We start from the raw sequence: 25,274 nt of genomic DNA, 5'->3' as shown, positions 1-25,274 counted from the left end.
CCCTCGATGAGTGTTTATAGGTGCCTAGAATGACACTTTGTATATTTAATTACATAGTTGGCAGTAGCTCTACATTTATGAATTTTATTAGGAACTTGGTTGTGTATTTGTGAATGTATGGAGTTTAGAGTTTAGAGTTTTATTTCATTTGTATGCCGCCCTTTTCCCTAAGGGGACTCGGGGCGGCTCACAACTCAAACAAGGGAAGGGGGAATACAGACGGTTGACAACAACACAAAAACAATACATAATTTTTAAAAAAAACGCAACAATCATACCATTCGAGATAGGGGCAACGATTCTTTAGCCCCAGGCCTGTCGGAACAGCCAGGTTTTAAGGGCTATGCGGAAGGCCTGGAGGGTGGTGAGGGTGCGAATCTCCACGGGGAGTTCGTTCCAGAGGGTTGGAGCAGCCACAGAGAAGGCTCTCCTCCGGGTAGTCGCCAGTCGACACTGGCTGGCGGATGGAATTCGGAGGAGGCCTGCTCTGTGCGATCTAATCAGTCTGGTGGAGGTAACATGGAGAGAGGGAGAGAGAGAGAGAGAGATGATGGATGGATGGATGGATATAGATATAAGATATAGATATCTTTTACTTGCTATTTATATGTACACTGTGAGCTTATGTGTCTGAGACAAATTTCTTGTGTGTCCAATCACATTTGGCCAGTAAAGAATTCTATTCTATTCCTATCCCTATCCTATCCTACGTGCATACACACAAACACATGCATACACACACACACACACACACACACACACACACACACACACACACACACACACGAAAACATGACTTCTGCTCTCCACAATGGGGGGGGAAAAAAAACCAAAACTTCTGGATTTTTTTCATGTCCTTTCTGTTGGTAGCCCCCAGGCAAGAAAAAAACACTATTCCACATTTGAAAATTCTGCACCTCATAATCTTCAGATTTAATAATAACAGAGGGAAGATAGCAAGCGGAAGGGAATTAAATTATTATATTGCTAATGATAGCTAATCAGCTAATACCCAGCCGATTAGCAGCAATTTTGTGGTTAACAGAGAGCATTTCGGTATGTTCTCTTGCAGCGCTTCTAAACATCCATTCTATAGAACTGGCAAGTTGTAGGAAAGATCCCCCACAATTACTGAGCTTGTGGGTTGGTTTACCTTCCCCCTAAGAAAATAGTTGTGTTTGGAAGAGGATGTTATTTTGGAAAAGGAAACAAAAAGTGATAAGATGGCAAAGTTGGATACAATTTGTAGCCTAATTCAGTTACTGTAATTCAAAGAGTTTCTGCTTCCCAGTAACAAAATTCAAATATGTGGGAGATTTAGAAGAGGCAAGCTAAAATACAGTCTCATATAGAATGCCATTTGTGTTTGGGAATCGCAGGAGCAAAAGAGTTAAATAACTTTTAAAAGGCATCAGAATTTAAATATATTAGCTAAATCGGACCTTTGTGTCCAGAGGCAGTACTACAATGCATTTAAATTCTCACAAAAAAAAAATCCTAACAAAAAAATAGACATGAGAACGGGCTGTTGGCTTTTCTCCTCTTTGTTATTTCCTATAGTGGTTTCTATTTTCTGATCTAAAGCTTGGAACTCATGGAGGGTGAATAAGGTGATTTCTTTTAAAGTTTATAATTCTGACATTTGCTACTTTTTTTTTTTAATATTATTTCAGACTGCATCCCTACCAGCAGCAACAGAACTTCCCAGAGGCAGGTCAGGAAGAGGTTTGTTCTGATTTATTTTATTCATTTATTTAGTTAGTTAGTTCGTCAAACCTGTACAAGGTAGCAGGTATAAGTATAAACATTGATATGAACAAAGCAAATGAGTGCAAATAAATAGGGACAGTACGACATGGGTGATAGGCACACTGGTGCGCTTATGCACGCCCCCTTTACGGACCTCTTCGGAATTATATCTCTATAGTTATTTTAGCCATTTTTAACTACTGTCTCCAAGGCGTTCTTTGCAGAAAACACTTCAGCTTAGTAAACTTCGATTAATAATCCCAAATTGGTAATTTAGGGCACAAACTGATTCTAGTTATTCACTGATATTAAACTACAGTTGCCTCAGCTCCCATTAAATGGACAACTGTGTTTTCCTTAAACAAGAATGCTCATATCGTTTCCTAGGGAAAGCCTAGGCAGTTGAAGACAATGGTGGCACCCTCTTTGATTGTCTTCCTAGTTTTGGGGTCTTTAGGTGACCTAGAGCAGGCATCACCTGGTGGGCCGTAAGAAAATGTTGGTGGTTCGCAGAAAAAGTATTTGCATTTTTTTTTATATTGCACTAAATCAGAGATCCTCAAACTACGGCCCCTGGGATGGACACGTGCAATGAATGTTTGTGTTGCTGCAGAGAGTCTCCCCATTCGGAGTGTTTTTGTGTGGCTTGGAGAGGGTCCACTTCGACCTCCTGTTGGGGGGGCTTTGGGCGAAGGCTGGATGAAAGCGCTGCTGGTAGCAAAGAGCCGGAGGGCCTCGTTCCAGTGGGACTCATCATGGCCTGGAACTGGCTGACCATCTCAGCCCGCTGAGCCTCCAGGCGCCGGTACCTGGCCTTGCACTCCCGCAGGTCTTCCCTCTGCTTGGAAAGCCTATGCTCCTAGTCCTCAGTGAGGTGCTTCTGCTGAGCCACTGCCTCGGTCAGATCCAATTGGAACTGAACTCTTTCTCATGGTGGCTGCTTAGCTCCAGCAACTGCCTCCTATTGGGGCCTTAAGGAGCCCGGGTGTGCAGGTGAGGGGAGAGTGGGAAGAGAGGGGTGAGTAGAGGCTGGTGAGATGCCCCTTGATGTGAGTGACATCGAGTTGGCCATGCCCACCCAGTCACATGACTACCTAGCTACGCCCACCCAGCCGATCATTAGTCAGATCACATTCGTGGTCCCTGGGTTTTAAAATTAGAATGTAGTGGTCTCTGAGGTCCGACCCCTGACCTAGATTTCAAGACCAAGGAGGTAGGGGGTTGGTCATTTAATCTCAGAATACCCACCCAGCCGTATGATCCTGAGCTATTTAACCCTTAGTTTTGTGGGTGCTTCGATTAATCTTAATAAGTGGTATTATTGCCAGTATAGCTTTATAGCCATTTATCCACTAAAGTCCATAACTCCTTTAAAGGTCTTGTATTACTCACAACGGTGATGTTACCTAACTGCCCATCCAGTATATTAAAGATGATTTTTTTTATTAAAAAAAATGAAGGTTTTAATAAGTAAGCCAGCAAGATGGGTTTATTGGGCGATAGGATGCAATAGTGCCTGTTTTATCCCTTCATAATGTACGGTACCACAATCGGAAGAGGTGGCCATCTCAGTTTTATTTCGAGGCTCAATAGCCTGCTTTGTGCACTGTTTCCAAACAGGCAAAGAAGAACAGAGAAAATCTTTCTTTCTGGAATTTATGAGTAATGCAAAGGCAGTTGAGTATTCAGAATAAACTTCCTCCCTTTGAAATAATTCAAACCAAATGTTGCAGGGGGGAAAAAGAGGGGGCGATTCTGCTGTTACAACGTTTTTGTAGCTTAGCAGCAGCAAGAGCAAATAACTGTGGCTGAAATAGTTTATTGGAAACTGAAGTTGTTGGAAGTAAGTTTGGGAAATGTACTAATCCACTCTTGTCTTCTGGGCATTTGTGGCCTAGAATTTAACTGGAACCAAGTTATGTAAAAACTTCAGATCACTCGGAGTCTATTTTGCCTTAGAGTTGGAAGGGACCCTAGAGGTCTTCTAGTCTAACCCCCTGCTCAGGCAGGAAACCCTACACCACTTCAGACAAATGGATATCCAACATTTTAAAAACTTCCAGCGTTGGAGCATTCACAAATTCTGGAGGCAAGTTGTTCTACTGATTAATTGTTCTCACTGTCAGGAAATTTCTCCTCAGTTCTAAGTTGCTTCTCTCCTTGATTAGTTTCCACCCATTGCTTCTTGTCCTGACCTCAGGTGCCTTGGAGAATAGCTTGGCTCCCTCTTCTTTGGGGCAGCCCCTGAGATATTGGAAGACTGTTATCATGTCTCCCCTAGTCCTTCTTTTCATCAAAGTAGACCTACCCAGTTCCTGCAACCGTTCTTCATATAATTCAGCCTCCAGTCCCCTCATCCTCTTTGTTGCTCTTCTCTGCACTCTTTCTAGATTCTCAACATCTTTTTTACATTGTAGTGACCAAAACCTGGATGCATTATTAAAGCCTTGCTTTAAGCCATCCAGTACTACAACCACCGTAGTCAGCCAGTTTCCAACAGGCAATGGAGCAAGCTGGATTCACTTAACAGCCACTGGATTCGCTTAACCTCAGTGATTCGCTTAACAACTGTGGGGACAAAAAAAGATCATAGAATCAGTTGCAACTCTTTGTCCACCTGTGGCCTTACTCCCAAGTCGACCCCTGTTCTTTAGCTCTTCCCTTCATCTGGCAACTCTGCGCATGGGCACACTGGGAACAGGCTCCAGCTGTTCTTCTGCCTCACTGATGTCTGAGTCCGAAGGCAGCTGATAACTGGCATACGGCTCTGGCCCTCTCTCTGCCCTCCGACACAGAGCCCCCATCAGAGCCTTCCCCAGACCCCAGGACTGGCCCAAAAATAAATTAATACCAAGCGAAGTTGAAATAAGGTTATGGACTGTGCCGAAATGGACAAATTAACAAAAGAAATCCAGGGGAGAAAATATGGGAGAAAATATCCCATATTTTCCTTGCTGGATATTTGCAGCAGAAAGAAAAGATGAATGTAAGAGAGCGGTCGGAGAACCCAGGATAAGGCAATTAGACAGTGACATTATGCATAAAAGTCTGTGAACAGTTTCAGAGGCCAACGAAAGGATCAGCCGGAAGGATCCGGGGTTTTCTGGCAGATTCATCCCAGGCTTTTTAACTGTACACAGAAGCAGAAGACTCAGTGGAAATTGCTGGTTTGAATTTTTCCTCACTGAAAGAAATGCGGAACAGCCGAGCGGAGTAAATCTTTTTCCGATGGAATACGGTTGAGGTACATCGAATTTCCCGCTGGGTGAACGCAGACACCGTGGATAAAATTATTCACGAGGATGCCCTTTTTCTTTTGCTGCGTTTTATTTTTATTCATTTATTTTGTCATAACGTTTCCAGAGCTGCATTTCGTAGCATCTCCCACATCCAACGCATTAGCAATCTGCCCCCCCCCCCCACCTCCCCGAGAGATTTGGAGCATGCCAAGCGACGACTTCAAAAAAAGGGCCAACGGTGGTAGGGGATTTTAACTGCTGCCACTTTCGTCTTGCGAGATTGTAGCACAACAAAAAAGTTTTCTGTTATAAAGACCCTCTGGGCCTTTTGAAGCATTGAAGGGTAGAGCCTGCCTGTTTTATAACTCTGTTCCAGTGGAAAGATTAAGACGGTGGCAGATTTCGGTGGAAAACAAATACTGTATGCTTAATGGGCCGGATTGTATACTTGCGAGGTTTATGTTTCCACACAAGCCTTATGAAAGCTGATTAACTTTGTGGAGACTTTGTAAGAATAACCGTTGCATAGATAAGCACCGCCGTTTATATGATATATATATTTTTTAACCCTTCTATTTTTTAATCCTTCTTTGACATTATGGATGATTTTGAATTGAGAGATATCTGGCGAGAAAGAAATGCAGAGGAATATGACTTCACTTTCTTCTCGGACAGGCATCAATCCCTTTCAAGGATTGATTTTATTCTAACCACTAATGATTTGCTTTCTAGGGTCAAGAAAACAAAGATTGCAGCTAGAGTCCTTTCGGACCATAACCCAGTTTGGATGGAGTTGGGAAAGGTAGTGCAGGCAAGAAGGTTTTGGAGACTGAATGAAAAAGTTATAAATTGGTCTTAATATTACCGGAACACTCAGACCTAAAGAAGAAGGAAATAAATGTATAATCCTACATGAAAATCCTGTTCTTTTTTTCCTTTCCCCCCCCCCCCTGATCTGTTTTGAAACTCTTTAAATGATTTGTATGCTCCATCTTCTGCCAGAGTAAAACGGCTTTAGATATCGCCCTAAGCCACCATCGCTTTTATGGGCTTAATGGGATGTGTGAACGGGAGCCCCTGTCAGACGGAAGTGATTCGTCTGGCGGAGAGGGTAGCTCTAACCGTAAGACCACCTGCTCAGTTCGCTTTCAGCCACGGTGGATGTTTCTAAATAATTTCGATACTTGCAAATGCTGCTGTTGGTATAACTGCAGGCAGCCCAGTCCTTGGCTTACGACACGACTGGGACCAGGATTGGAGTTGCTAAGCAAGGCAGCTCTTAAGTGAATTGCACCTAATCTTACAACTTTTCTTTTTGCCACAGCTTGTAAGCAAGTTACCCTAGTCGTTAATAGCAATAGCACTTAAGACTTATATACCGCTTCACAGGGCTTTACAGCCCTTTCTAAGCGGTTTACAGAGTCAGCATGTTGCCCACCAACAATCCAGGTTCTCATTTTACCCACCTCAGAAGGATGGAAGGCTGAATCAACCTTGAGCCAGTCAGGATCGAACTCCAGACTGTGGGCAGAGTTTGCCTGCAATGCTGCATTCTAACAGGAAGGAGGGAGGGAGGGAGGGAGGGAAGGAAGGAAGGAAGGAAGGAAGGAAGGAAGGAAGAAAGATAGCAATAGCACTTAGACTTATATACCGCTTCACAGTGCTTTACAGCCCTCTCTAAACGGTTTACAGAATCAGCCTCTTGCCCCCAACAATCTAGGTCCTCATTTTACCCACCTCGGAAGGATGGAGTCAACCTTGAGCCTGGTGAGATTCGATCTATCTCAAATTGCAGGCAGCCGCAGTCAGCAGAAGTAGCCTGCAGTACTGCACTCTAACCACTGCGCCACCGTGGATTCAATTAACGACTGGTTCACCCTACTCGTTCATTGAATCATGCGGTCGTTAAGCGAACCCAGCTTCCCCCAAACTGGCTGGAAAAGTCGCACGGGATGCTCGCATGACCCCGGGACTCTCCTACCATCGTAAATTCACGACAGTTGCCAGGCGCTCCAAATTTTGATCAAATGATTATGGGGGTGCCTTGCGCACTGTAAGTGCGAGGACCGGCCATAAATAACCCTTTTCAGTGCCGCTGTAAATTCCAACAGTTGCTAAACGAATGGGTGTAAGTCGAGAACTACCAATATATTAAGAGATAAATGATTTCTAATAACAGCAGAAAGTCTCCATGCTGTATAAAATCTGGAAAGAAAAAAGAGATTTTGCCATACTGCTTGTTTTCCACTAAGGGGAGATACAGAGTCAGAAAATACCTTTTTCTTTGTTTGCTTAAATGCTCTCTTTCTCTCTCTCTCCCCTCCCTCCTGCTCCCATTTCAATCACACTTTTTGCCTTTCTGGTGTACGGGGACTGTTAATACAGGATAGCGCGATAAATTACAGCTTTGTGTGCAAGCCTCAGAATTGTTTATGACGGGTTTTATTAAACCCAGTTGACTGTAAATAACTGTAAGCCACACAGGTTTATTGTTTGATTTAGAGTTGATTCCGGTGGCTGTTGGGAAGAGAGAGAAAAAAGTGAGCAAAGAGAACATTAAGCACGGAGACAATAACAGTGGTTTGGGAATACAGAGATCTCAAAACTACCTGCTCCGCGTTGCTTAGGGGAAGAAATAGGCCTCTAACCTTCGGATACCGTATCTGGATTATGTACCGCGTGATGCAGTTAAGACCCCTCCGGTTAGAGAATTGATTGGGCATCACTGATTAACCTCCGCCCTAGGTAAAGGGAACCACGTATAAATCACCCCTTACCAACTGGAACATTGCAGAAATGTTGGACGGCAACGGCAGTCACCGATTTTGGAGCCAAGGTGGCGCAGTGGTTAAATGCAGCACTGCAGGCTACTTCAGCTGACTGCAGTTCAGCAGTTCAGCTGTTCAAATCCCACCAGGCTCAAGGTTGACTCAGCCTTCCATCCTTCCGAGGTGGGTAAAATGAGGACCCAGATTGTTGGGGGCGATATGCTGACTCTGTAAACCGCTTAGAGAGGGCTGAAACCCCTATGAAGCGGTATATAAGTCTAACTATTGCTTGCTATTGCTACTGCTATTGCTTTGCCACTTTTAAAGCAGCCAGATATAATATTGGGTACCTTTATTGATTTTTCCACTTTCCCTTCTTTTAAGAGAAGCATTGGTTTAACAGAATAACAGAGTTAGAAGGGACCTTGGAGGTCTTCTAGTCCAACCCCCTGCTTAGGTAGGAAACCCTACACCACTTCAGACAAATGGTTATCTAATCTCTTCTTTAAAACCTCCAGTTTTGGAGCATCCACAACTTCTGGAGGCAAGCCGTTTCACCAATTCATTGTTCTCACTGTCAGGATATTTCTCCTTCGTTCTAGGTTGCTCCTCTCCTTGATTAGTTCCCATCCATTTGTTTCTTCTTCTGCCCTCAGGTGCTTTGGAGAATAGCTTGACTCCCTCTTCTTTGGGGCAGGCCCAGAGATATTGGAAGACTGCTCTCTTGTCACCCATAGTCCTTCTTTTCCTGAAAAGAGAACCTATCCAATTCCTGCCATCAGTCTTCGTATGGTTTAGCCTCTGGTCCCTTAATCAGCTTTGTTGCTCTGTTCTGCTCACTTGTGTACACGTCGTGGCAACCAAAAGTGGTTGCACTATTCCAGCGTTTTTAAAATGATGGTCTGCAAAGAAAATGGCAGCCGACATATTGACATGTTCTCAGTGGTGGGTTTCAAAAAATTGTTCGAACCTACTCTGTGGGTGTGGCCTCCTTTGTGGGAGTGGCTTGCCGGCCAAGTGACCTGGTGGGAGTGGCTTGCCAGCCATGTTTTCTTTCTCTCTCTCTCTCTCCCTCTCTCTCTCCTTCCTTTTGTCTCTCTGTTCCTTTTTCCTTTTTTTCTTTCATCTCTCACTTTTTCTTTCTTCTTTCTTTCTTTCTTTCTTTCTTTCTTTCTTTCTTTCTTTCTTTCTTTCTTTCTTTCTCTCTCTTTCTCTCTCTGTGTAAGTCTGCCTGACTGTGTGTGTGTGTGTCAGTGGTGGGTTTCAAAAAATTTTGGAACCTTTTCTGTAGGTGTGCCCTGATTTCTGGTGGAACCTCTTCTAACCGGTTCAGTAGATTTGACCAACCGGTTCTACCGAACTGGTGCGAACTGGTAGGAACCCACCTCTGCATGTTCTCCTTCTCCCTTGTTCCTTGCTGAGGGGAATCAAAAGGCACCTGGCTGTCAGCGTAAGACCAATTCACAGAAGCGTCAGGTTGGGTTGAACGTGTGCCAGGACCCCTTCTGTGGCACCTCTGCTGCTGTCATCTCTCTCCTTGTTCCTGCAGTCCTCTTGGCTTCTTCGGAAGTTGAAGCACGGGTCCCACTGACCTAGAAGATTCAAAAGCGGGCACAAAATGGAAACGTTCGTGTTTTTATTTTATTTTTTTAATTTTCCTCGCATTTTTAGCGTAACAAAGCAAAGCTAAAAAGCAGGAGAAGCCGCAACAGTTGTCTTTCTCTGAAACCAGGAAAGCAAACGTTCCATATTTGGAGCTGCTAAAGCTGGAGGCTGCCAAGATTTTTTTTTGCGCTTTAGAGGGATTTATCGATGCGTTTCTTGGCCCGCCTGCAGGACAGAAACGGGCTTGAGGAAGAAGGACGCAGCGAAGGATATGTTGACATATTTGTTTCACTGGAAGTGTTTGTCCAATCTTTTATTGAAAACCTCCAATGTTGGAGCATCCGCGATTCCTGGGGGGGGGGGAAGCTGTTCCACTGATCAATTGTCCTATCTGTCGGGAAATTTCTCCTTAATTCCAGACTTTGCTCCTTGATTGGTTTCTACTCATTGCTTCTTGTTCTGCCTTTGGGTGCTTTGGAGGATAGCTTGACTCCCTCTTCTTTGGGGCAGCCCCTTGTTCTTATTGACGGGACTTTCTCCTTAATTCTAGGTTGGATCTCTCTTGGATAAGCTTCCCCCCGTTGCTTCTTGACCTGTCCTCGGGGGTTTTGGGGGAATAGCTCGACCTTCCTCCTCTTCTCTGCAAAGGTTTTTGCATCGCGAGCCGCCCGCTTCCAACACCTGGCCTCGACGTTCTTCCCCACCACCTCTGCATTTGCTGCCTCAGCAGCCCTTCTTCCCCCCCACCCCCGCCTCTTGTTTTCTGCTGAGCTCCTTTATCATCATATCCACTTGCACACATTTTTTTGGGGCCTCCCTGTGAGTTGCTATGGTTACCTTGGCTCATCAACCTCTCGGATGCAGGGATGAGTTTGGCGCACTCCCGAGTCATGTTGGTTGGATGTGAATGGCGGCGCCTTCTTAAAAACTTCCAAGCCAACATAGAGGTGGTTGAAAAAAAAAGCCATATCGGATCAGGGTTAGTTGCTGGGGGCTCTCTCGCCTATTGATAGTATTGGGAGCTAGAGTTCCACACGCTCTCCTTCTCTTTCTTTCTTTCTTTCTTTCTTTCTTTCTTTCTTTCTTTCTTTCTCTTTCTCTCTCTCTCTCTCTCTCCTTTCTCTCCCTCTCTCCTTTCCCTCCCTCTCTCTCCTCTCTCTCTTTCTCGTTTTTTCTCTATCTTTCCTCTCTCTCTGTCTCTCTTTCTCTCCACCTCTCTCCATCTCTCTTTCTCCTTCTCTCTCTTTCTCTCTCCATCTCTCTCTCCTCTCTCTTTCTCTTTCTCTCCTCTCTCCCCTTCTCTCTCTCTTTGTCTCTACCTCTCCATCTCTCTTTCTCCTTCTCTCTTTCTCTCTCTCTCCTCTCTCTCTCCTTCTCACTCTCTCTCTCTCTCTCCACATCTCTCTCTCCTCTCTCTTTCTCTCCTCTCTCTCTCTTTCTCTCTCTCTCTCCATCTCTCTCCCTCTTTCTCTTTTTCCGTCTCTCTTTCCTCTCCTTCCATCTCTCTCTTTCTTTCTTTCTCTCTCTCTTTCTCTCCATCTCTCTCTGTCTCTCTCTCTCTCCTTCCCCCCCCCAAAAAAAACCAACCTCTGGTAAGAGCAAAAGATTTGTCATGCTATCTCAGTCTCACTTCCCTTCTAGCGATAACCAGATTGATGCTCCACAGAATTCAAAAGAGGAGTGAAATTGACTCCGGTTCGGTTCCCCGCTTTAAAGTGTCGGTGATTCTCTCTAAAAGACTTTATATGGTTGGTTGGGTTTTTTTTTTTAAACAGGAACCAGTCACTATTTCCAAGCCAGCGGCTATCATCTTTAAAAAAAAAAAGTGTGAAGCGACAGGACCGGAATAAGAACTAAATTTGGCGTTAACCTGCATGTCGTTAAAAATAAGAGAAAATCATTTGACGACGATTTTGTAAACGGCAAAAATCACGCAATGACAACCCGGGCATGGAAGGCCGTTTCCCCATCTCTCCTGGGAAAATCAGCATGCCTCGCCTGGTTTTAGAAGGGCACTGGGGTTGAGAAGAGGGGATGTACAGATGTATCTGGTCTGTATCTGATAGGAATAGTGCAGTGGTTATCATGACTATCAGGACATCTTCAGCATCACTGGCTCTCCAATCTTTCAAAAATCTTCTCCCCCTACATAGCACGGCCTCTGACTCCTGCTGGCGCCTTCTGCCACGTTGGAGCAAGAAAAGCAAATTTTGCTTCATGTCGCCCCGGTTGGAAGCCTGAGTCAGTGACTTATTTAAATCTCATATATATATATTTTATTATGTTTTCATTCTATACAATCACATATTTACTGTGCTTAATCAGGGCATATAACATTGAGTAATAAACACGGCCCTCACTTATATAGAAAATGCCCTCTACAATACAAACCCAATATACCACCTTGGCCCACCATACACCCTCTTTCAACCCCCTCCAACTTTCATTCTTCCTTCTCACACACCCCTCTACGCCTACTTCCCCTCCCCTTCTTTCTAACCCTAACCCTATCACTCCCTCTAATCCATTCCCTCCCTCCCTTCTCCTCCTCCTCTCTCTCACCCTCTCCACCCTCCTTCTTCTTTCACTCGACTCTTTCCTTCGGTATATTTCTATTACCTTCCAGTATATTCGGTTTGTTCTATTTTCGCACTAACATTGAAAAGCCACAGTATACAAATGCAATCATGGAATTTAACACATATTGTATTTCCCCCCTCCCACTAAATCCCCACCTCCCTTCCCTCCCCCCGACTTCCCAAAGACCATACGTGGTATAACTTTTGGACAATCACAGTCTAAAATATCTCTACATTGAACTCAGCTTCTTACTGAGTGACTTATTTAAATCTCAACCGTGGCAGGTTTTAAGATCGCTGGCTGGGAAATCCCAACATCTTAAAAGTTGTTAAGGTTTGAGAAACCCTGCACTAAAGATTTGTTCTTCCCGTGTTTTTTCCGCAGTGCCCGACCTTCCCATTCTGGAGAAGAGAAACTGGCTGATCCACCTGTACTACGTGCGCAAAGATTACGACGCATGTAAGGTAAGGAACGAGTTTGGCGACGTGATTAAATCCCCTGGGCTTACCCATTGCCTTAGGCACGGGTGGGAGGCTTTGAGCCAGTCACTCTTTCTCAGCCCTAGAAAGAAGGAAAGGGCCGCAATATTACTGGCAAAAGGGTTGCCAGGATGATCGCAGGGAGTTGTCTAGGCCAGGGGTCACCAACGTTTGGGACCTCAGAGACCACTAAATTCATAATTTTAAATCCCGCGGAACACTAATACGATTAAAAAAAAAAAAGATAAATAGTATTTAGTGCAAAATAAAAATTGCAAATAATTTTTCTGCAAACCACCAAAATTTTCTCACGGACCCCCAGTGATCCGTGGATCACCGGATGGTGACCACCGGTCTAGGCAGTCATCGGTTAAAACTGAGCGAAGCGCCAACCACAGAGGAACATGTCATACCTTAAAACAACCGTTCTCAACCAGAGAAGAGGAAAAAAGGTCTTTGTTCCCAGGATGGCGTTCATTCCCGTTTTCCGTGACTCTCCAAACCAGGATTTGGCTTCCCCTCCTTTCTTCATCCTTACCTTTCACACAGGAACTGAGTTTTATAAATATGAGCATGATAGTGTAGAATAATCATCTTCAAGGACCAGTGGTGGGTTTCAAAAAAAATTTGGAACCTCTTCTGTAGGTGTGGCCTGCTTTCCGGGTCCACTGGTGGAACCTCTTCTAACCGGTTCGGTAGATTTGACGAACCGGTTCTACCAAATAGGTGCGAACTGGGAGGAACCCACCTCTGGCACAATCCATTCCCCCCCCCCAAAAAAAAAATCTTGACTAGTGTGGCTAACACTAACCAAGATTGCCAGCCAGTATCTTCTGAAGTCAATTGGGGCATTCTTTGGGATAACTCTTAAAACTGCGGGCAATGCCACACAGTGTGGGGGGGAGAAGAGGGGGGAATAAGTCTTCCCTAGCCAGCACTTTGTCAGAGATATCTGGCATCAAGTTGCAAAGTGTTGTGTGGCAGTATGAAACCTGTCACGGCAGAGGGGAAGAAATATGTGACGCGTAAGTTGTGTTTCACTCGAATGGCCTTTTTCCTGACAAAGGGCTGTTTTTACTTAACAACACTTGCATGCCAAAACCATTAGACATAAAGATCAGTTTTTCCCTCCCGGGCCATCACTCGTGCTGAACACTTAATTCCCACAGCACTTGTCTTATTTCTCATCTTCCCTGCTCTCCTATTGGTTACTTGTGATTTATCAAGTTGTTCCTAATTTACGATTAATGATTGTAATTATTTTATGACCTATGACCCATGACTTGCTATTTATATGTACACTTATATACCGGAGACAAAGCCCAGTAAAGAATTCAGTTCTGTTCTGTTTTGTTCTGCTCTGCTCTGCCTGTCTCGTCCCACCCACCCCACCCCACCCCACCCTATCCTATCAAATCACTTGTTACCATTCATCCCACCCCCTCAGGCACAGCTGGATCTGTCTGCTTCCTTCTTTGTTCTGATTTCACAAATTCAGTGTTCCAGATGGTCTTTGGTTTGATGAAAAATGTAAGGCAACATTGTCATAATATAAAACATAGCGATAATAAAAGCATGCACACATCCTGTACCCTACCTAGCCCATCCCTTACTCTTAAAGGTAAAGGTTCCCTTGACTCTAGGGGGCGGTGCTCACCTCTGTTTCAAAGCCAAAGAGCCAGCGCTGTCTGAAGACGTCTCCGGGGTCATGTGTGGCTGGCATGACTCATTGCCAAAGGCGCACGGAACACTGTTATCTTCCCACCAAAGGTGGTTCCTATTTTTCTACTTGCATTTTTTACCTGCTTTCGAACTGCTAGGTTGGCAGAAGCTGGGACAAGTCACAGGAGCTCACTCCGTTACGCGGCGCTAGGGATTCGAACCGCCGAACTGCCGGCCTTTCTGATCGACAAGCTCAGCGTCTTAGCCACTGTTCCACCACGTCCCTTCTCTTACTCTTAGGACACCCATTTTAAGTTCCAGTGCCAACTTCCCCCAAAAGACTCACCTACCGTAACTGAAGGTTGAGTGGCTATTGTAAAAGGTCAGTCGGACAGTCGATGACATTCTGCCTCTTCTGCAAAATAAAATAAAAAATGCTCACGATTTGAATCTCTCTTCCTTTTGGGGTTCAGATTGCCATAAAAGAGCAACTGCAGGAAACCCAAGGAATGTGCGAATACGCCGTCTACGTTCAAGGTAAGCGGAAAACCACTCCGTGATTAAAACAAGCTTCAAGCTGCCTTGAGGTGCTTTTTAAGAAGACACGGCCACCTCCATGGGGACCATCAGAGCTTACAGTGCTTTAATAATCCAGCCCTTCCTGTTTGATAGCAAAACCAGAGAGCGGAATATTTGCACAAGTCTCGCTGGTTGTTTGGTGAAGGCTAGACTCAAAATTCAAAATTCAAAAATGAATTTACCTCCAGTGACTTAAGAGAATCTTGGATCACGCCTCCAGGCAGCTTTGGGGCAATCGATACGTTACTCATTAGCTTATTTGCTGCAACTTCAGTGTGTTTTCAAAATTAAAAATAGTTCTGGGGAAGGGGTAATTTTGGAACAGAAGTATAACCAAGAGAAGGATACCTGAGCTTCTGGTTCATTCATGCATACTTCTGAAACAGTGGTGAAATGTAAAGATTTTTACAACCGGTTCTCTGGGCGTGGCTTGGCGGCATGGCTTGGTGTGTGGGGTGTGTGTCATGTGACTGGGTGGGCGTGGCCAACTTTGTTTAATTTTTAAAGCATTTTTTTTTTACCACCAGTTCGGGCGAATAGGCAGTAAAAAAAATCTTTAAAAAGTGGAAAGAAAAGATTCCCACAATTGCACGGCACAGCTGAACTTTTCCCCCCCACTTCTTAAAGAATTTCTTTCCTGCCGGTTCGAGCGAATAAACAGGAAAAAAATACTTTAAAAAGGGGGGTGGAAGCTTCCAACGATTGTGTGGCTTACAGCTGATCCGTGCGATCATTGGATGCTTTCCCCCCCGGCTTTTTAAAGCATATTTTTCCTGCCTATTCGTCCTAACCGGTAGCATTTCACCCCTGCTCTGAAACATTTTTAGGATGCCCTTTAGGACAGGATGGTTCCGTAAAGCCTTAGCATAAATTAAAGTATTAATATTAAAATATGAATACGGGAGCCTCCTGATTAACGTGCTGTGGCAATGTTGCTTCCAGCTTTGATCTTTCGCTTGGAAGGAAAAATCCACGAATCTCTGGAGTTTTTCCAGACGTGTGCTATTCTCAGGCCTCGATCTGCCGACAACCTCAAGCAGGTGGCTCGCTCCCTGTAAGTGTAATTTTGTTCTTCCTTATCTAAGAGGTCATACGGAGTGGGATGGGACTCCTCATGAAGGTGTCGGTGGCATTGGCATCCCTACGGGCACCATCATCTTCTTAGCATGTAGGCCCAAAGCAATGGTGAGATTTTAAAATTTTTTACAACCGGTTCTGTGGACGTGGTGTGGCAAAGCCAACACTGTCCGAAGACGTCTCCGTGGTCATGTGGCCGGCATGACTAAACACCGAAGGCAGACAGAATGCTGTTCTCTTCCCACCAAAGGTGGTCCCTATTCATCCCACTTGTTACCATTCATCCCACCCCCTCAGGCACAGCTGGATCTGTCTGCTTCTTTCTTTGTTCTGATTTCACAAACTCAGTGTTCCAGATGTCTCTGGTTTGATGAAAAACCAACGTTGTCATAATATAAAACATAGCAATAATAAAAGCATGCACACATCTTGTACCCTACCTAGCCCATCCCTTACTCTTAAAGGTGAAGGTTTCCCCCTCGCACATACGTGCCGACTCTAGGGGGCGGTGCTCATCTCCGTTTCAAAGCTGAAGAGCCAGCGCTGTCCGAAGACGCCTCTGTGGTCATGTGGCCAGCATGACTCAATGCCAAAGGCGCACGGAACGCTGTTCCCTTCCCACCAAAGGTGGTTCCTATTTTTCTACTTGCATTTTTTACATGCTTTCGAACTGCTGGGTTGGCAGAAGCTGGGACAAGTCACAGGAGCTCACTCCCTTAACGCGGCGCTAGGAATTCAAACCGCCGACCTTTCTGATTGACCAGTTCAGTGTCTTAGCCACTGAGCCACCATGTCCCTCGTTTCTGGTGGTAAAAGAATATAAGTCTTCAGGCAGCTCTTGGCTGCTCTGTTATGTCTGAGAATACAAGTGTGGCTTCTTCAAAGCTCCCTTGATCCCATTCTGAGAAACCCTTAATCTCCAGTAAACAAGCAGAAGAAAAAAATACAAAAGAACGAATGTGTTGCAGGTTCCTTCTGGGCAAGCACAAAGCAGCCATTGAAGTCTACAACGACGCAGCTCAACACAACGAGAAGGACTGGGTATGTGTGAAGAAGCTCTCCTTATTATTGCGAAAGAGGATTGTCGGGATTGGATAGGGACAAATTGCTTTTTATACACATTTTTTTCCTCCTCCTTTAAATGAGTGGCAGCCACTTCTTAAAAACATGACTCGGGTGGAGAAATGTCTCAGATGAAACTGGTGGGCGGCTTGCAGGAGAAAATGCAGTTTCAGTACCCCCCAGAAGTTAGGTAGTCCTCGACTTACAACGTTTCAGTTTCAACGACCGTTCAAAGTTACGATGGGCCTGAAAAAACAGGCTCCATTCCCTCCTCACTCCAGGGGAAGGATACTGTAAATTCTCCATTCCCTCCCCACTCCAGGAAAGGATACTGCAAAATCCCCATTCCCTCCCCACTCCAGGGGAAGGATACTGTAAATTCTCCATTCCCTCCCCACTCCAGGAAAGGATACTGCAAAATCCCCATTCCCTCCCCACTCCAGGGGAAGGATACTGTAAATTCTCCATTCCCTCCCCACTCCAGGAAAGGATACTGCAAAATCCCCATTCCCTCCCCACTCCAGGGGAAGGATACTGTAAATTATCCATTCCCTCCCCACTCCGGGAAAGGATACTGCAAAATCCCCATTCCCTCCCCACTCCAGGGGAAGGATACTGTAAATTCTCCATTCCCTCCCCACTCCAGGAAAGGATACTGCAAAATCCCCATTCCCTCCCCACTCCAGGGGAAGGATACTGTAAATTCTCCATTCTCTCCCCACTCCAGGAAAGGATACTGCAAAATCCCCATTCCCTCCCCACTTCAGGGGAAGGATATTGCAAAATCTCCATTCTCTCCCCACTCCAGGGGAAGGATACTGTAAATTCTCCAATCTCTCCCCACTCCAGGGGAAGGATACTGTAAATTCTCCATTCTCTCCCCACTCCAGGGGAAGGATACTGTAAATTCTCCATTCTCTCCCCACTCCAGGAAAGGATACTGCAAAATCCCCATTCCCTCCCCACTCCAGGAAAGGATACTACAAAATCTCCATTCCCTTCCCACTCCAGGGGAAGGATACTGTAAATTCTCCATTCCCTCCCCACTCCAGGGGAAGGATACTGTAAATTCTCCATTCTCTCCCCACTCCAGGGAAGGATACTGTAAATTCTCCATTCTCTCTCCACTCCAGGGGAAGGATACTGTAAATTCTTCATTCCCTCCCCACTCCAGGGGAAGGATACTGCAAAATCCCCATTCCCTCCCCACTCCAGGGGAAGGATACTGCAAAATCCCCATTCCCTCCCCATTCCTGGGGGAAGGATATTGCAAAATCCCCATTCCCTCCCCACTCCTGGGGGAAGGATATTGCAAAATCTCCAATCCCTCCCGATCAGCTTGGACTCGGGAGGCAGAGAATAGATGGGGGCGGGGCCAGTCAGAGGTGGTATTTACCGGTTCTCCAAACTACTCAAAATTCCTGCTACCGGTTCTCCAGAACTGGTCAGAACCTGCTGAATTTCACCCCTGCCACTGTACCATAGAGGCTGCTGGCCTCAGAAGAAGGTTTAATGGACCCTATTTGATTAAATCTTCACTATGTTGCCCTTTCCATTATATTTGTGTCTTGGCTATCTTTGCCAACTTCCTGCCCTTCAGATAGGTTGGATGTCAACGCCCAGAATTCTCACCTAGGATGTCTTTCAAGGGAGCAGCAGGTTGGGAAAAGCTTATCTTAATGTCTTGGTCATGTTTGGCTGAAACTGAATCGTTCCTGGGTTTTCAGTGATTTGCAAGGCGTGTGCTTGCTTGAATTTTGTGGTCGATTGCCAGCTTCACAATCAGCAGTTTGCGATACACAACGAGAAATGGTTTCCGCTCACTTTGTAAACCTCCCTTCTTTTTATAACCAGGAGATCTACCATAACCTGGGAGTGTGCTACATGCAGCTGAAATATTTCCACAAGGTAAAAATCACCCGTTAAGAACTATATTACCTGTGTTTCCCTGAAAATAAGACAGGCTCTTATTTTCTTTTGATCCTCGAAATAAGCCCTTGGGCCTTATTTTTGGGGAGGTCTTATTATTTTTGAGGTTGAGACGGACGGTGAGCGTGGTCACCTCATGTCTGCTGCTGTGTTGCAATGTTTTCAGAGAGGTCTCATTTTGAGGGGAGGTCTTATTTTAGCACAGGGGTCCCCAAACTTGGGAACTTTAAGACTTGTCGACTTCAACTTCCAGAATTGAAGGGGTGGGGTCTCTAAACCTGGGAACTTTAAGACTTGTGGACTTCAGCTTCCAGAATTGAAGGGGGGTCCCCAAACTTGGGAACTTTAAGACTTGTGGACTTCAACTCCCAGAATTGAAGGGGGGTCTTCAAACTTGGGAACTTTAAGACTTGTGGACTTCAACTCCCAGAATTCTCCAGCCAGCTATGCTGGCTGGAGAATTCTGGGAATTGAAGTCCACAAGTCTTAAAGTTCCCAAGTTTGAAGACCCCCTTTTTAGCTCATGCGCTCAAGAGCCCGATTGGGCTTATTATCCAGGGAGGTCTTATTTTCAGAGAAACAGAGCATACGCCAGGCAATTCATAATGGCTCAAAGTCCCAGCTTTGCAGAAATCCTCCAAAATCCCAAGCGGCTTAAAAAGCCGGACTCTGCCTTTCATCACTTCATGCCTTTAAGCAGTGGCAGAATCTATTAGCAGATTTTTTTATTATTATTTTTTCCCTTCTACAACATCTTACAGTCATTACATCAACATTGTTATGTCATCATACCTGTACATGTATATAATATTTCACTTCTATATTTACACACCTTTATACACAGTTCTATATATATTTATATATATATATTGTTTTTTGGCTTAATTAATTTTATTCTTGTTTTGCAGCACTAATGCTAAACTTTGTACTAATTGTTCCAAGTTTCATAATATTCCGACTCTTCTTTATCTTTTAATTTCAGTGTTAATTTGTCCATCTCTGCACAATCCAAAGTTTTTTTTTTATCACTAATTCGTCCGGAAAATAGATTCATAACGAACATTTACAAATATTTATTAGAAGTAACATTAGAAGAAGAAAAAGTTAAAGGTTGCATGACAGCGTGGGCCACAAACTTTGGTTACAACATAGATCTAGTGGATTGGGAAAGAATTTGGAACACAAATTATAAACTAACACGATCAGCAGCACTAAAAGAAAATATATACAAAAAGGTTTTATCGTTGGCATTTATCGCCAACAAGATCGGCCAAAATGTACCCAAACATGAAGCCGACCTGCTGGAAGTGTAAAAAAGTACAAGGGACCTATTATCACATACGGTGGACCTGCCCGGAAACACAAAAATATATTGGACAAAAATTTGGAAATGGGCGCAAGAAATTACAGGAGAACAGATAAAATACAAACCCGAAATCTTTCTACTGGGAATAATCAAAGGGAAATATACAAAGAAAATTAAGTACATATTAACACATCTGCTAACTACAGCTAGAATAGCATTTGCCCAACACTGGAAACAAAATAATACCCCCTCGGATGAATTAGTGAGCAGTGGCGGAATCTAATTTCACCACCACCACCACCACCGGTTCTGTGGGCGTGGCTTGGTTGGAGGGTGTGTGTGTCATGTGACTGGGTGGGCGTGACCAACTTTTTTTTCCACTTTCAGCTATTTTTGAGGCATTTTTTCCCTGCCAGTTCAGACAAAAAAATGCTTTAAAAAGTGTGTGTGGGGGATGGAGAATCAGCTGTGAGTCCCACGATCTTCGGAAGCTTTTTTTGTTTTTTACTACCAGTTCACAGAACCGAGGACAATTGTCCCTATCGGTTTGGCCGAACCGGGAGGATTTCACCCTTGCCTTTAAGCTGCCCTGCGAAAGAGAACCTCCAAGTGAGACTTATGCCATCTTGAAGCTTCTTAAGAGCCCGATTCTCCCGTCTCTTCCCAATTCAGGCCTTTGGGTGTTAATGATGCTCCCTGGTCCTCGTACCGAGGTTTGATTCTTCCAGTAACGTTGCAGTTCCCGGGTCAGAACCTGCCAAGACCAAGCCAAGATTTTATTAAGAGAGAATTCTTGGCTTGCGTCACTCAAGCCATGGGGGGAAAAACCGCGCTCCCTCCCTTCCCTCTGGGGTGATGTTTACCCTTTAAAAGGGAAGCTTTCTTGTGTATTTTGCTGTCAGGCTGAGGAGTTTCCTGTGTCCCTCTTATGCTAACACACCAAGCCCATCAAATATAATGAAGTCTACAGAGGGCTGTGCTATTTATACCTTTTAGTAACAAATATGCTGTGTTACATAAAGGCATCCCTTTTTAAGAAAAGAAAAGGAATACGATAAGCCTTTCTCTCCCTCTCCCTCTCTCTGTCTCTCTGTCTCCTTCCCTCCCTCTCTCTTGCTCTCTCTGTCTCTCGCTCTCTGTCTCTCCCCCCTCTTTGTGTCTCTATCTCTCTCTCCCCCCTTTCTGTCTCTCTCTCTCTGTCCCCTCTCCCTCTCTCTGTATCTCTCTGTCTGTCTCTCTGTCTCCCTCCCTCTCTCTTGCTCTCTCTGTCTCTCGCTTTCTCTTCTCACTCTGTGTCTCTCTGTCTCTCTCTCCCCCCTCTCTGTCTCTCTCTCTCTGTCCCCTCTCCCTCTCTCTGTATCTCTCTCTCTCTGTCTCCCTCCCTCTCTCTTGCTCTCTCTGTCTCTCGCTTTCTCTCCTCACTCTGTGTCTCTCTGTCTCTCTCTTCCCCCTCTCTGTCTCTCTCTGTCTCCCTCTCTGTCTCTCCCTCTGTCTGTCTCTTTGTCTCTCTCTCCCCCTCTCTCTGTCTCCGTCTCCCTCTCTTTCTGTGTCTCTTGCTGTCTCACTCTCTCTGTCTCTCGCTCTCCCCCCTCTCTGTGTCTCTCTATCTCTTGCTCTCTCTGTCTTTCTCCCCCCTCTCTGTCTCTGTCTCTCTCTCCCCCCTCTCTGTCTCTGTCTCCCTGTCTCTGTGTCTGCACCTCTCTCTCTGTCTGTCTGTCTCTGTCTCTCTCTCTCTGTCTCTCTCTCCCCCCTTTCCCTGTCTCCATCTTTCTCCCTCTCTCCCTCCCCAACCCCCTCTCCCTGTTTTTTAAATGGGCCTGGGGGAGGAATATCAAAACTGGCAACCTTTTCCATCCTTCCCACCAGCTGGGTCTGGGGGAGAGGCAAAGAAGGCTTTCCAATCGATGCCTTTCCATGGGGGAGGGTTTTTAGCAGGAAGAAACCGCGTTGTCTCCGTGCCCTTCATCAATTCTGAAGTTCATGCTGGCGTCAGCACTTTTGGGCAGGATGACCTATAAAACCCTGCTGGGATCTTTTGTCTCTTCCTCACATTCGCTGCAGCTCTAGTCTCAGCCCGTTTATTAAAACGGGCCCGGTTTTTTTTGCCAAAAATGGGGCGTGCAGAGAGTTTGGAAGGCCTGCGGTGCTCTTGGGGGCTTGGGAGGGCAAAAACACCCCCCCCCCGTTTGTGAAAAACAGGTCCCTTTTCACTCACTTTTGCCCTCCCCAGCCCCCTAGAGCACTTTGCAGGCCTCCCAAACCTTCTGCACATCCGTTTTTGCGAAAAAAGGGATGCGCGGGGCAGGATTTCGGGAGGCCAAAATGCCGTATTCAGTGTATAAGATACACCCAGTTTTTCACCCTCTTTTTGGGGGAGAAAAACTGTGTCTTTGAAAAATATGGTAGTTTCACTGTTGAATTGTTCTTACTCTCAGGAAATTTTTCCTTTGTTCTAGGTTGTTTCTCTCCTTGATTAGTTTCCATCCGTTGCTTTTTGTCCTGCCCTCAGTTGCTTTGGAGAATTGGTTGACCCTCTCTTCTTTTTGGAAACCCCTGAGATATTGGAACCCTGCCATTATGTCACCCCCTAATTAGTTTTACAGGAGGATTGGGGGGGGGGGGGTTAAGCCACCAAGACTCTTCCCTTGAGCAAAGGGTTGGGACTAGAACCGTGATGGTGAAATTATGGCACGCGTGTCTCAGGTGGCACCTAGAGCCATTTGTCAGGGCACGCGAGTTGTTGCCCTGTCAGCTGGCCAGCGCACATGCCCGCGTTGGCCAGCTGATTTCAGCCTTCTTTTCAGCCCATTTTTCGCTCTCCTGAGGCTTTCTTGAAGCCTCCAGAGCGCGAAAAACCAGCCCTATGGGCGAACCGAAAATTCGGGAACGTACTTCCGGTTTGCTCATGGGGCCGGTTTTAGCCCTCCGGAGCCTTCAGGGACCTTCAGGCTTCCCTGAAGGCTCCGGAGGACGAAAAACGGCCCTACAGACAAACTGGAAGTACATTCCCAAACTTCCGGTTTGCCCATAGGGCTGGTTTTTCGCACTCCGGAAGCTTCAGGGAAGCTCCTGAAGCCTCCCGGGGGTGGGGAGGCTGTTTTAGCCCTCCCCAGGCTCCTATAAAGCCTCTGGAGCTTGGGGAGGGAGAAGAAAGCACGTCAAAAATGGGGGGAAGTGCTGGTCGTGCATGCATGCACACTGGGGTCGTGCGGATAGCATTATGGGTGTGGCATGCCCGCGCATGACCCCCCCCCCCCCAACTGCGCTCCCCACGCTTTTGGCATGCGAGCCAAAAAACCATCACTGGACCAGAAGATATATTTGATGTATTTCGTTCCTTCTTTCTCGCCTCCAAGCAGCTGCTTGACATGATTGTGGGGGGGTGGGGACCTTCAGCTCAAGCCAGAATAAGAACACCATGTTCGGACTGGCTCAGGGTCACAGTGACGAAACCAAGCCCATCCATCCTCTCGCTTGCATCCAGGCCAAAGATCAACTGAACAACGCCTTGCAGCTCAACCGACATGACCTGACGTACATGACACTGGGGAGAATCCACCTGATGGAGGGGGATCGAGACGCAGCCATTGAAATCTATAAAAAAGCAGTGGAGTAAGCTATTTTCTCGGTTTCTACTTCCTACGGGATAGAGGGAGAGACGTCCTTTTTCAATGAGTGTTCAGCTCCAGTTAAGAGCTTCCTTTTGGCTGTGTTGTTATTTTTATTAATTCAAGAAAGCCAGGAGCCTTCCCATCCTCCAGGAAATCCTTTGAGCCTCACGTTTAATTTGCAGAAGGGGCGCTGGTGGCTCAGGGGCCAAGACGCTAAGAGCTTGTCAATCAGAAACGTTGGCAGTTCGAATCCCTAGCATAATGGGGTGAGCTCCCGTGACTTGTCCCAGCTTCTGCCAACCTAGCAGTTCGAAGCACGTAAAAAATGCAAGTATAAAAATAGGGACCACCTTTTGGTGGGAAGGGAACAGCGTTCCGTGCGCCTTCGGCATTGAGTCATGCCGGCCAAATGACCACGGAGACGTCTTCGGACAGCGCTGGCTCTTCGGCTTTGAAATGGAGATGATCACTGCCCCCTGGAGTCAGGAACGAGTAGCAGATATGTGTAAGAGGAACCTTTAACTTTACCTTAATTTGCAGACCTATAGTGTGTAAGAGGAACCTTTAACTTTACCTTAATTTGCAGACCTATAGTGTGTAAGAGGAACCTTTAACTTTACCTTAATTTGCAGACCTATAGTCCTTCCCAATACCCCAATTCAATAACAGAGCTAATGGGGGCCACCACGGAGAAGACCGCCCACCCAGCCCAAGTCCCACAGATCCCACCGAAGAAAAAAGAATCCTTCTGGAGGTCTCCCAACCAGACGAATAGAGTGAACTGTGGCAATAACTAACAAATTGGGATTGGATTTTCATCAAAAAATTGCACGCTAAAGATGGGAAGTGTCGAAGAATGACATCAAAGCCAACTTTTTTCTTTTCCCCTTCCAACGCAATATCTCAGTTGAGAGAAAAGGAGAGGAGACGGGTTGGGTTTTTTTTTTAAATCCTGAATCCACTCAGCCTAGAACCAGGGATCTTGAAATTAAATGTGAGGCAAAAGGGATTTCCTGGAGGACGGGAAGGCGCTTGACTTTCTTGAATTTGGGAAGATTATGAAAGACGTCCTCCTCCCCCCTCCCAATTTTGGACAACAGCCTCCTCCATCTGCCATCCTAGAGCAAAGCCCAGCACAATCTCTGGCACGCTCATGGGTGGGTAAGCCCGTAAACCTCTTAATCCAAAGCCAATTAAATTGGCTTTCACCTGCAGGCAGGCCTATTTTGACTGGCTCATTATCGGTTGCCATTAAAAAGGGGGTGTTCTTTAAACCATCGGCATAGAAAACATTGATATCCCTCAAGTACTCTGATATTTTGGGTCACTTTCCTTCCTTCCCCTGCAGAAGAATGAATGAGGGTTTGGATTTAATGATGGCAATAGACACTTTAAAACCCTGCAATCTGTATTTCTGCGTTTTTCAGATTCTCTCCTGAAAACACAGAGCTGCTTACAATTCTGGGCTTGCTTTACCTCGAGGTATGAAAATTTGGTAATTCATTCATTGGAATAGTATAGTAGAATAGTATAGAAAACTGAGTAGGAAGGACCTTGTAGGTACTTATAGCCTTCGGCTTAAGACCACAAATGAGCCCAGAATTTCTGCTGCTAAGCCAGACAGTTGT

At 45.6% G+C, this 25,274-nt stretch overlaps 1 protein-coding gene across 4 annotated transcripts in view; it reads left to right on the top strand.

The window, feature by feature from the left end:
* BBS4 (Bardet-Biedl syndrome 4) overlaps positions 1–25,274 on the top strand; it is a 44,080-nt gene that overhangs the window by 6,000 nt on the left and 12,806 nt on the right. Inside the window, exons 2-9 of one of the 4 annotated variants that reach the window (XM_087704086.1) lie at positions 1,674–1,725; positions 12,326–12,405; positions 14,556–14,619; positions 15,604–15,715; positions 16,707–16,779; positions 18,655–18,708; positions 23,520–23,647; positions 25,074–25,128. In XM_087704086.1, coding sequence (XP_087560212.1) covers positions 1,674–1,725; positions 12,326–12,405; positions 14,556–14,619; positions 15,604–15,715; positions 16,707–16,779; positions 18,655–18,708; positions 23,520–23,647; positions 25,074–25,128 — 618 coding nt within the window. Of the gene's footprint in view, positions 1–1,673; positions 1,726–11,000; positions 11,110–12,325; positions 12,406–14,555; positions 14,620–15,603; positions 15,716–16,706; positions 16,780–18,654; positions 18,709–23,519; positions 23,648–25,073; positions 25,129–25,274 lie in introns of those variants that run through there. The other 3 variants (XM_087704088.1, XM_087704087.1, XM_087704089.1) reach the window with 3 other exon arrangements.

Source organism: Thamnophis sirtalis, unplaced genomic scaffold (genome assembly GCF_051295495.1).
Source record: "Thamnophis sirtalis isolate CommonGarterSnake01/CBP01778 unplaced genomic scaffold, rThaSir2_p1.2 scaffold_2, whole genome shotgun sequence".
In the NCBI taxonomy this organism is placed as follows: Eukaryota; Metazoa; Chordata; class Lepidosauria; order Squamata; family Natricidae; genus Thamnophis; species Thamnophis sirtalis.
This window is presented reverse-complemented; position numbering and strand designations above follow the sequence as displayed.